General features: G+C 38.9%; 1 protein-coding gene across 1 annotated transcript in view; it reads right to left on the reverse strand.

The window, feature by feature from the left end:
* Positions 1-12,686, reverse strand: part of ZNRF2 (zinc and ring finger 2) — a 93,486-nt gene that overhangs the window by 2,098 nt on the left and 78,702 nt on the right. The window contains exon 4 of the mRNA XM_032758411.2: positions 2,045-2,124. Coding sequence (XP_032614302.1) covers positions 2,067-2,124 — 58 coding nt within the window. The 3' untranslated portion in view covers positions 2,045-2,066. The remainder of the gene's footprint in view (positions 1-2,044; positions 2,125-12,686) is intronic.

Genomic DNA, 12,686 nt, shown 5'->3' on the forward strand with positions numbered 1-12,686 from the left:
TCACCCAGGAAGGAGTGCACTGGTGTGTTCATAGCTCACTGCAGCCTCCAACTCCTTATCTCAAGCAATCATCTGGCCTCGGGCGCCTAAAGTCCTGGGATTACAGGTGTGAGCCACAGTGCTCAGCCTCAATTCATTATTTTAAATGTGTCAAGGCATGATCTGAGTAAGTTCACAGGAAAGGTTAAAATTTGACAGTCTTTTAGTACTCAACAGTTTACCAAAGCTTCCACATTTCACACGCACATGCATAGTCTTATGACACTCAACTACAGTTCTCATTTCAGGTGCTATTGCTGCTATTATCTCAAATCTTCTCTGTCAATATTCTAATCTGCTACTCTTAAATCATCTTCCACCAACACAGCAACAGAATTCCTTGAGTGTGTTTATTACCTCAACACTTTAATTCTCGAATTTAAGAGAAGTTATTGAAATAAAAGGAAATGGGGGGACCACACAGGACTAGACCTCTGGATGTCAACTGGTCTAGTTCCCTGCCATCAGTCTCAGCCTCCCAGAAAAGCCTGCTGTTACTGTCTTGAGTCCCTGAACAAAGAGACTCTAACTCCTGAAACAATTCTAGGATTAGCTAAAATGCTCTGCCTTGATATAACAATCCAATGCTTTATATCATCTCTGCAAGTCTTTTCATAAAAGCTTTTCGTATATTTGAAGACAGCAATTAAGTTAACCTTTATTTTTTCAAAGCTAAATGATGTCAATTTAATGCACTTGTGAAATGTGAAAAAAAGCCCTATGAAAATACCCAATTGAGGTCAGCATTCAATTCACTAAACATTTTCAGATAACGCAGAACCATGAAAAACTTAAATCAGTGAACAAAACTAGTTTTTTTTTTCAGTTGTAAAATGCAACTATTTTTTGCCTACTATATAGACAGGCACTGTATTACATGCTAAAGATATAAAAGTGAATGATTAAATTGAATGAATAAATTTATGATGTGACTTTTTGAAGAAAATGTTCCTACCTAAAAAGAGCAAAATTGCTAAGAACAGTCTTTGGAACCAGAATGCCTGGGTCCAAATTTCACCCCACCAACAAACTAGTTATCTGACCTTGAAAAGTCAAGTTTCTTAACCTCTCTATACTTAATTCCTTCATCTGCGTAATAGGAGTAGTAATGGTACTGAGCTCAAAAGGGTTATTGTAACAATTAGACGAGTTACTAATAGATGTAAAATGCTTACAACAACACCTGGCACATAATACTACTAAATGATTAGAATTATTATTTTTTTGGTTTGGTTGTTTTTGAGAGAGTCTCGCTCTGTCACCCAGGCTGGAGTGCAGTGGCATGATCTCGGCTCACTGCAACCTCCACTTCCTGGGTTCAAGTGATTTTTTTTTTTTTTTTTTTTTTTTTTTGAGACAGTCTTGCTCTGTTGCCCAGGCTAGAGTGCAGTGGCACGATCTCAGCTCACTGCCAGCTCTGCCTCCTGGATTCATGCCATTCTCCTGCCTCAGCCTCCCAAGTAGCTGGGACTACAGGTGCCCGCCACCAGGCCTAGCTAATTTTTTTTGTATTTTTAGTAGAGACGGGGTTTCACCATGTTAGCCAGGATGGTCTCAATCTCCTGACATTGTGATCCGCCCGCCTGGGCCTCCCAAAGTGCTGGGATTACAGGTGTGAGCCACCACACCCAGCCTCAAGTGATTCTTGTACCTCAGCCTCCCGGGTAGCTCGGATTACAGGTGTGCACCACCGTGCCCGGCTAATTTTTGTATTTTTAGTAGAGACAGTTTCACCATGTTGGCCAGGCTGGTCTTGAACTTTTGTCCTCAAGTGATCCACCTGCCTGAGGCCTCCCAAAGTGCTGGGATTACAGGCTGAGCCAGCGTACCCAGCCAACAATTAGAATTATACAATATTTTTAATGTAAGTTTTCTATGCAGTATCCTAAGTGTCTGAAACATACACATACACACTCATGCACCTCAATGAGTAAATGAATAAAAATTATGGTTTAGAATGTATAATTTGGGCTAATGCTTTAAAAAGTAATTACAAAAAAATTACCTATAAAACAGGAAGCTGACGCTTAATCTGAAGGGTGCTCAGGGCAAGATCTATTTACTTCAAACCATTCATCTATGCAGCTAGAAAAGAACAAAACCAGAAAAATTGAGATACTTATACTAATTATTTATACAAGGACAGCCACAGTAAAAATACTTACTTCTTGATTTTATATTTTACAGAAAAAAATCAGCATTTTAAATTATATTTGGCATACATAAGCAACAGATAAGAATGCTTATTATATTTTGATTCTAAGTGATTAAGAAAAAAACCTTTGCAAAATTATGCTATAAAGTACTTTAAAGTTCTAACAGAACTACTTCCAAAAGATAATCTGAAGAACTACCACTTTACCAATATTCAAAACTGAATGAAAAATTTGGATAATATCTCTTTTCAAAACAGTTATTCATTTATGCACATTATCAACCTGTTCATGTCACCTATAAATGTAATAAAAAATAGCTTTTAAATTTTAATCCTTGCCAATATTTCATCATTTTAAAGCCATATTTATATGTGATTATTGAATATTTAAATTCTATCCCACCATGTAATACATATACATACACAAATAAATATACCATAAATCGTCTGTATTTATGAAGTATTTTATGATCTTATTTTATTAGAAGCTAAATACTAGGGTGCATATGATCATTGTCATTGTTGATCTGCACTGTCCAACAGAGTAGACAAGAGCCACATACTGATTATTTAACATTTATTTAAATAAAATAAAAATATCCAGTTCCTCAGTCACACTAGCCACATTTCAAGCACTCAACAGCAACATGGTTCACGACTACTCTAGGGGACAGCACAGATATAGAACATTTCCATTATGGTAGAAAGTTCTATTTCACAGTACCATGATAGGTGACAAAATCAAGGTCTGGTAACTAGCTATTACTTGCCTAACAGCTAGCAAGTTACCCAAGCAGGATTCAACCTGTTCAACATTTTCATTGGTGACGTATTTCAAATTTGTATATGCCGCAAAGCTACAAGACTTGGTTAATATACTGAAGGGCAAAACTAACATTTATCATCCTCACGTCCAGATAGGTTGGTTTGGTAGGTAAAAGTGGTAGATGAAATTAAAAAGAAAAAAGGTAGAGTACCACATCAACAGGTTCTTTCAAATATCTGAATTTCAGTTGCGATTAAGACTTTTGTTCTCTAAATATATATAGCCAGTTTGGCTTAAGACGTTGTTTTCAGTCTGCTCTCTACCACTTGGCCTTGGAAGTTCCACTGTCTACCAGAAAACCTCTTAAAACAAAATTCTGAGAATCAAATAAAATACTCCAGATGTGTTAATTCATAATGTATCTGAATAGTATCTATTTGCGAGCTAACATGAGTACTCCTTATTTTACAAGCAGTTAATTCTGGCTCATCATGAGAAAGTAATCATTTAAAACTCCAGGTCCTCTTCACATAAACGTCTATCAATCTACGTATGTTCCATTCTAAGCTATATTCATTTGTTATTTACATGATTACATTCCCTTCTCTCAGACCCGGCAGGAAAGCACTATCCTCAATTTGGTATTTTTCATTTCTAGGCATCTTCTTACTCTATATAACTATATATGTGTATATTCTAAAACAACATATAGTACTGTTTCCATGTTTAAAATTTTAAATAAATGCTACCATAAAACAGCATTATGCTTTTTGTAACTTGCTTTTTTTGCTCAATTTGAGATTTGCAATTCTAAGTCTCTTGTTTTTATATTTTCGCTTTTTTTTTTACTGTACTTTAAGTTTTAGGGTACATGTGCACAATGTGCAGGTTTGTTATATATGTGTCCATGTGCCATGTTGGTGTGCTGCACCCATTAACTCATCATTTAGCATTAGGTATATCTCCTAATGCTATCCCTCCCCCCTCCCCCCACCCCACAACTGTCCCCAGAGTGTGATGTTCCCCTTGCTGTGTCCATGTGTTCTCACTGTTCAATTTCCACCTATGAGTGAGAACATGTGGTGTTTGGTTTTTTGTCCTTGCGACAGTTTACTGAGAATGATGATTTCCAGTTTCATCCATGTCCCTACAAAGGACATGAACTCATCATTTTTTATGGCTGCATAGTATTCCATGGTGTATATGTGACACATTTTCTTAATCCACTCTATCGTTGTTGGACATCTGGGTTGGTTCCAAGTCTTTGCTATTGTGAATAGTGCTGCAATAAACATACGTGTGCATGTGTCTTTATAGCAGCATGATTTATAACCCTTTGGGTATATACCCAGTAATGGGATGGCTGGGTCAAATGGTATTTCTAGTTCGAGATCCCTGAGGAATCGCCACACTGACTTCCACAATGGTTGAACTAGTTTACAGTCCCATCAACAGTGTAAAACTGTTCCTATTTCTCCACATTCTCTCCAGCACCTGTTGTTTCCTGACTTTTTAATGATGGCCATTCTAACTGGTGTGAGATGGTATCTCATTGTGGTTTTGATTTGCATTTCTCTGATGGCCAGCGATGATGAGCATTTTTGCATGTGTTTTTTGGCTGCATAAATGTCTTCTTTTGAGAAGTGTCTGTTCATGTCCTTTGCCCACTTTTTGATGGGGTTATTTTTTTCTTGTAAATTTGTTTGAGTTCATTATAGATTCCGGATATTAGCCCTTTGTCGGATGAGTAGGTTGGGAAAATTTTCTCCCATTTTGTAGGTTGCCTGTTCACTCTGAGGGTAGTTTCTTTTGCTGTGCAGAACCTCTTTAGTTTAATTAGATCCCATTTGTCAATTTTGGCTTTTGTTGCCATTGCTTTTGGTGTTTTAGTCATGAAGTCCCTGCCCATGCCTATGTCCTGAATGGTAATGCCTAGGTTTTCTTCTAGGGTTTTTATGGTTTTAGGTCTAACATGTAAGTCTTTAATCCATCTTGAATTAATTTTTGTATAAGGTGTAAGGAAGGGGTCCAGTTTCAGCTTTCTACATATGGCTAGCCAGTTTTCCCAGCACCATTTATTAAATAGGGAATTCTTTCCCCGTTTCTTGTTTTTGTCAGGTTTGTCAAAGATCAGATAGTTGTAGATGTGTGGTATTATTTCTGAGGGCTCTGTTCTGTTCCATTGGTCTATATCTCTGTTGTGGTACCAGTACCATGCTGTTTTGGTTACTGTAGCCTTGTGGTATACTTTGAAGTCAGGTAGCGTGATGCCTCCAGCTTTGTTCTTTTGGCTTAGGATTCACTTGGCGATGCAGGCTCTTTTTTGGTTCCCTATGAACTTTAAAGTAGTTTTTTCCAATTCTGTGAAGAAAGTCATTGGTAGCTTGATGGGGATGGCATTGAATCTATAAATTACCTTGGGCAGTATGGCCATTTTCACGATACTGATTCCTCCTACCCATGAGCATGGAATGTTCTTCCATTTGTTTGTATCCTCTTTTATTTCATTGAGCAGTGGTTTGTAGTTCTCCTTGAAGAGGTTCTTCACATCCCTTGTAAGTTGGATTCCTAGGTATTTTATTCTCTTTGAAGCAATTGTGAATGGGAGTTCACCATGATTTGGCTCTCTGCTTGTCTGTTATTGGTGTATAAGAATGCTTGTGATTTTTGCACAGTGATTTTGTATCCTGAGACTTTGCTGAAGTTGCTTATCAGCTTAAGGAGATTTTGGGCTGAGACAATGGGGTTTTCTAGATATACAATCATGTCATCTGCAAACAGGGACAATTTGACTTCCTCTTTTCCTAATTGAATACCCTTTATTTCCTTCTCCTGCCTAACTGCCCTGGCCAGAACTTCCAACACTATGTTGAATAGGATTGGTGAGAGAGGGCATCCCTGTCTTGTGCCAGTTTTCAAAGGGAATGCTTCCAGTTTTTGCCCATTCAGTATGATATTGGCTGTGGGTTTGTCATAGATAGCTCTTATTATTTTGAGATACGTCCCATCAATACCTAATTTATTGAGAGTTTTTAGCATGAAGGGTTGTTGAATTTTGTCAAAGGCCTTTTCTGCATCTATTGAGATAATCATGTGGTTTTTGTCTTTGGTTCTGTTTATATGCTGGATTACATTTATTGATTTTCGTATGTTGAACCAGCCTTGCATCCCAGGGATGAAGCCCACTTGATCATGGTGGATAAGCTTTTTGATGTGCTGCTGGATTCAGTTTGCCAGTATTCTATTGAGGATTTTTGCATCAATGTTCATCAAGGATATTGGTCTAAAATTCTCTTTTTTGGTTGTGTCTCTGCCCGGCTTTGGTATCAGGATGATGCTGGCCTCATAAAATGAGTTAGGGAGGATTCCCTCTTTTTCTATCGATTGGAATAGTTTCAGAAGGAATGGTACCAGTTCCTCCTTGTACCTCTGGTAGAATTCGGCTGTGAATCCATCAGGTCCTGGACTCTTTTTGGTTGGTAAGCTATTGATTACTGCCACAATTTCAGAGTCTGTTACTGGTCTATTCAGAGATTCAACTTCTTCCTGGTTTAGTCTTGGGACGGTGTATGTGTCGAGGAATTTATCTATTTCTTCTAGATTTTCTAGTTTATTTGCGTAGAGGTGTTTGTAGTATTCTCTGATGGTAGTTTGTATTTCTGTGGGATAGGTGGTGATATCCCCTTTATCATTTTTTATTACATCTATTTGATTCTTCTCTCTTTTCTTCTTTATTAGTATTGCTAGCGGTCTATCAATTTTGTTGATCTTTTCAAAAAACCAGCTCCTGGATTCATTAATTTTCTGAAGGGTTTTTTGTGTCTCTATTTCCTTCAGTTCTGCTCTCATCTTAGTTATTTCTTGCCTTCTGCTAGCTTTTGAATGTGTTTGCTCTTGCTTCTCTAGTTCTTTTAATTGTGATGTTAGGGTGTCAATTTTGGATCTTTCCTGCTTTCTCTTGTGGGCATTTAGTGCTATCAATTTCCCTCTACACACTGCTTTGAATGTGTCCCAGAGATTCTGGTATGTTGTGTCTTTGTTCTCATTGGTTTCAAAGAACATCTTTATTTCTGCCTTCATTTCGTTATGTACCCAGTAGTCATTCAGGAGCAGGCTGTTCAGTTTCCATGTAGTTGAAAGGTTTTGAGTGAGTTTCTTAATCCTGAGTTCTAGTTTGATTGCACTGTGGTCTGAGAGACAGTTTGTTATAATTTCTGTTCTTTTACATTTGCTGAGGAGTGCTTTACTTCCAACTATGTGGTCAATTTTGGAATAGGTGTGGCGTGGTGCTGAGAAAAATGTATATTGTGTTGATTTGGGGTGGAGAGTTCTGTAGATGTCTATTCGGTCCGCTGGTGCAGAGCTGAGTTCAATTCCTGGGTATCCTTGTTAACTTTCTGTCTCGTTGATCTGTCTAATGCTGACAGTGGGGTGTTAAAGTCTCCCATTATTATTATGTGGGAGTCTAAGTCTCTTTGTAGGTCACTCAGGACTTGCTTTATGAATCTGGGTGCTCCTGTATTGGGTGCATATATATTTAGGATAGTTAGCTCTTCTTGTTGAATTGATCCCTTTACCATTATGCAATGGCCTTGTCTCTTTTAATCTTTGTTGGTTTAAAGTCTGTTTTATGAGACTAGGATTGCAACCCCCACCTTTTTTTGTTTTCCATTTGCTTGGTAGATCTTCCTCCATCCAGTTATTTTGAGCCTATGTGTGTCTCTGCACATAAGATGGGTTTCCTGAATACAGCACACTGATGGGTCTTGACTCTTTATCCAATTTGCCAGTCTGTGTCTTTTAATTGGAGCATTTAGCCCATTTACATTTAAGGTTAGTATTGTTATGTGTGAATTTGATTCTGTCATTATGATGTTAGGTGGTTATTTTGCTCATTAGTTGATGCAGTTTCTTCCTAGCCTCGATGGTCTTTACAATTTGGCATATTTTTGCAGTGGCTGGTACCGGTTGTTCCTTTCCATGTTTAGTGCTTCCTTCAGGAGCTCTTTTAGGGCAGGCCTGGTGGTGACAAAATCTCTCAGCATTTGCTTGTCTGTAAAGTATTTTATTTCTCCTTCACTTATGAAGCTTAGTTTGGCTGGATATGAAATTCTGGGTTGAAAATTCTTTTCTTTAAGAATGTTGAATATTGGCCCCCACTCTCTTCTGGCTTGTACAGTTTCTGCCGAGAGATCCACTGTTAGTCTGATGGGCTTCCCTTTGTGCGTAACCCGACCTTTCTCTCTGGCTGCCTTTAACATTTTTTCCTTCATTTCAACTTTGGTGAATCTGACAATTATGTGTCCTGGAGTTGCTCTTCTCGAGGAGTATCTTTGTGGCATTCTCTGTATTTTCCGAATCTAAATGTTGGCCTGCCTTGCTAGATTGGGGAAGTTCTCCTGGGTAATATCCTGCAGAGGTTTTCCAACTTGTTTCCATTCTGCCCGTCACTTTCAGGTACACCAATCAGACGTAGGTTTGGTCTTTTCACATAGTCCCATATTTCTTGGAGGCTTTCTTCGTTTCTTTTTATTTTTTTCTCTAGACTTCTCTTCTCGCTTCATTTCATTCATTTCATCTTCCATCGCTGATACCCTTTCTTCCAGTTGATTGCATCGGCTCTTGAGGCTTCTGCATTCTTCACGTAGTTATCAAGCCTTGGCTTTCAGCTCCATCAGCTCCTTTAAGCACTTCTCTGTATTGGTTATTCTAGTTATACATTCGTCTAATTCTTTTTCAAAGTTTTTAACTTCTTTGCCTTTGGCTTGAATTTCCTCCTGTAGCTTGGAGTAGTTTGATCGTCTGAAGCTTTCTTCTCTCAACTCGTCAAAGTCTTTCTCCGTCCAGCTTTGTTCCATTGCTGGTGAGGAACTGCGTTCCTTTAGAGGAGGAGAGGCGCTCTGCTTTTTAGAGTTTCCAGTTTTTCTGCTCTGTTTTTTCCCCATCTTTGTGGTTTTATCTACTTTTGGTCTTTGATGATGGTGATATACAGATGGGTTTTTGGTGTGGATGTCCTTTCTGTTTGTTAGTTTTCGTTCTAACAGACAGGACCCTCAGCTGCAGGTCTGTTGGAGTTTGCTAGAGGTCCACTCCAGACCCTGTTTGCCTGGGTGTCAGCAGTGGTGGCTGCAGAACAGCAGATTTTCGCGAACCGCGAATGCTGCTGCCTGATCATTCCTCTGGAAGTTTTGTCTCAGAGTACTCGGCCGTGTGAGGTGTCAGTCTGCCCCTACTGGAGGGTGCCTCCCAGTTAGGCTGCTCGGGGGTCAGGGACCCACTTGAGGAGGTAGTCTGCCGGTTCTCAGATCTCCAGGTGCCTGCTGGGAGAACCACTAGTCTCTACAAAGCTGTCAGACAGGGACATTTAAGTCTGCAGAGGTTACTGCTGTCTTTTTGTCTGCCTGTGCCCTGCCCCCAGAGGTGGAGCCTACAGAGGCAGGCAGGCCTCCTGGAGCTGTGGTGGGCTCCACCCAGTTCGAGCTTCCTGGCTGCTTTGTTTACTTAATCAAGCCTGGGCAATGTCGGGCACCCCTCCCCCAGCCTTGCTGCTGCCTTGCAGTTTAATCTCAGACTGCTGTGCTAGCAATCAGAGAGACTCCATGGGTGTAGGACCCTCCGAGCCAGATGCAGGACACAATCTCCTGGTGTGCCGTTTTTTAAGCCCGTCGGAAAAGCGCAGTATTAGGGTGGGAGTGACCCGATTTTCCAGGTGCCGTCTGTCACTCCTTTCTTTGACTAGGAAAGGGAACTCCCTGACCCCTTGCGCTTCCCGAGTGAGGCAATGCCTTGCCCTGCTTCAGCTCGTGCATGGTGTGCTGCACCCACTGTCTTGCGCCAACTGTCTGGCACTCCCTAGTGAGATGAACCTGGTACCTCAGATGGAAATGCAGAAATCAGCCGTCTTCTGCGTCGCTCACACTGGGAGCTGTAGACCAGAGCTGTTCCTATTCGGCCATCTTGGCTCCACCCCTGCTTTTTGTTTTTTGAGACAGTGTCTTGCTCTGTTGCCCAGGCTGAAGTGCAGTGGCAAACATCTCAAATCACTGCAAACTCCGCCGCCTCCCAGGTTCAAGCAATTCTCCTGCCTCAGCCTCCCGAGTAGCTGGGATTACAGGTGCCACCTGCCACACACCCAGCTAATTTTTTTTTTTTTTTTTTTTTCAGTAGAGACAAGGTTTCACCATGTTGGTCAGGCTGGTCTTGAACTCAGGTGATCCACCCACCTCAGCCTCCCAAAGTGTTGGGATTATAGGTGTGAGCCAGTGCACCTGGCCTGTTTTTACATTTTCATTGTGCACAACATTCCATTATATAAATATACACAATTTACATATACATTCTTTTACTGATGGATATTTTCAATGATGCTATGAACATTCTTTGAGATAAGGAGTTTGCACCCAAATACAAGTTAATTTCCTCACTAATCACACTGTTTCAAATGACTCAAAAAAATCAAGGCAAGGCTTTCTCAATGAAAGAAGCATAGTGTTGATTTAACTGGCAGAAACTCCTTATTGCCTTCTGGACTTGTACTTTGAATAGTAGCACTGTCTTAGAGCAAAAGATCCAGAGTTTCTCTAGGGCATATATGTAGAGGTGGAATTACTGAGTTGTAGAATATGCACTCCACACAGCTATTACAGGGTTATCTACCAAATATGCCTATTTATATTATTTATTGGCCAGTTGAGGGTCCTTTTTTCTGAATTAATTGATAGTTTTCTAGGAAACTATTATCCAGGTATTTGAGTTATAATATACAGGTTTTTGATAAACACTGCTTTCCACAAAACCGTAAGCTAAAAGTAACAGGGCTTGGGGGGAAAGTCAGGTTAAAGGTAGACTACTCAAATAACACAATTTTATCACCAGAACAAAGACATGCTCATTCCTAATAAATAGAACACTACTGTAAATATTTTTTTTTAAATGGTGAAGTTAGCCTTACAGAAAGAGGATTAAGGTAGGATTGAGACTGCTGAGTTATGAAGAAAAAAGCTAATGCACAAATTGTGAGAACTGTGAAATAAGGACTCCACAACAAAGCCCGTGGTCTAATTAAACAAAGAGTAAGAACATGGGGAGATGGGTATACTGTATTCTTACACAGCTCATTGTTAGCATATATGCTTTCATCTGCTGTTATCTGATGAAGCAGAACATTAATGTGCTGGAAAATCTAATGTAGATCCTGTTATTATATTGTCTTCACTCTCTCATTTACCAAATGCAATGAGTTCACTGCATTACAGAAAGTCATAGAGGGAGAACATTATTTCCAATACCAAACCTCTTTTATTATGTGTGTTGAAAAACAATCCTAGTATAAAGTCTAGTTTTTTACTTTTCTGCTGGGTCATAATACAAATAAGTTTTAAATTTTAATACAGCCAAATTTATCAATCTTGAAATTATTTCTTGGGGAGAAGTGTATCCCAGACAAAAAATAATTCCCTACCAAGAGGTCAAAAACATTTCTACTATTTTCTTTCCTCGCCACTTTAGATTTTGGTTCTCAGAGGCAGGTATTTAGTCAACCTGGAATTGACTTTTATTTCAAATGCAAGATAAAGACTCAACTGTTTTTCCACATCAATAACCAATTGATCCCAGCACCATTTATTGAATAGTTCATTCTTTCTCTCCTATACTGTAATTTCATCTCTGGCAAATCAATTTTTTTCATTTATTCAACATTTACATAGCATCTATTATGTATGTGCCAGCACTCGTTTATACCCTTATACTCCATGAAGTTGTTTCTATTGTCCTCATCTTATGAATTGAGAGAGAAAAAAACTAACTTGACCAAGATCACACACAGAATTAGTGGAGGAGCTGGGATTCAAACGCTGAGTGTCTTTGACTTCAAAGTCCATGCTCTTAACTCCCATGCTATGCTGTCTCTCCAGAAAGGCACAAGTGTTTATGGACTCCATTCCGTTCTACTGACTCACCTGTGCCATTTCCATACTGTCTTAATTAATATGGTCTTATAATAAATCTGTACAGGACAAGTCCCACCAACATGGTGTTCTTCTTCATGAGTGTCTTAACTGTTCTTGGCCCTTCACTCGTTGGTCCCCATGCAGTTTTGGCAGCAACTTGTCAAGTTACATGAACTAACTAGTTGAGATTTGACTAAGGTAGTATTAACTATATAGATCAATCTGAGGTAAAATGACACCATTATGACACTGAGTCTTTCTATCCACAATATGGTAGATGTCCAGATTAATTTCAGATTGCCTATATCTTTCAATAAAGTTTTCAAATTTTATCTAAAGGAAAGTCTTACATATCTTTTATAAAATTTAATCCTAATATGCCTTATAGTCCTTTTAGTCTCTGTTGACATTAATGTTATAGTTTAAGACATATTTCCTTTTTTCCTGTTGCAATATGAATGCAACTTATTTCCATAGGTTGATCTCATATCTGGCAACCCTGCTAACTCTCACGAATTTTAATAATTTATCCAATATTTATTGTTAGCTTTTATTTTTAAATCATTAGTATGCAAGGATAGAATTTTACTGAAAGCTTTCTCACATTTATTGAGTTAATGCTTCTTTCCTTTGTTAATGCAGTAAATTACATCAATACATTTTCTACCTTACAGTATCTTTGCATTCCTAGCATAAATGCAACTTGGTCATGAGGCATTATTTTAGATATATATTGTAGGATACTTACTGTTGAGTTGGGTTTGTTGATACGTTT

This window comes from Hylobates moloch, unplaced genomic scaffold (genome assembly GCF_009828535.3).
Source record: "Hylobates moloch isolate HMO894 unplaced genomic scaffold, HMol_V3 SCAFFOLD_1, whole genome shotgun sequence".
Classification (NCBI taxonomy): domain Eukaryota; kingdom Metazoa; phylum Chordata; class Mammalia; order Primates; family Hylobatidae; genus Hylobates; species Hylobates moloch.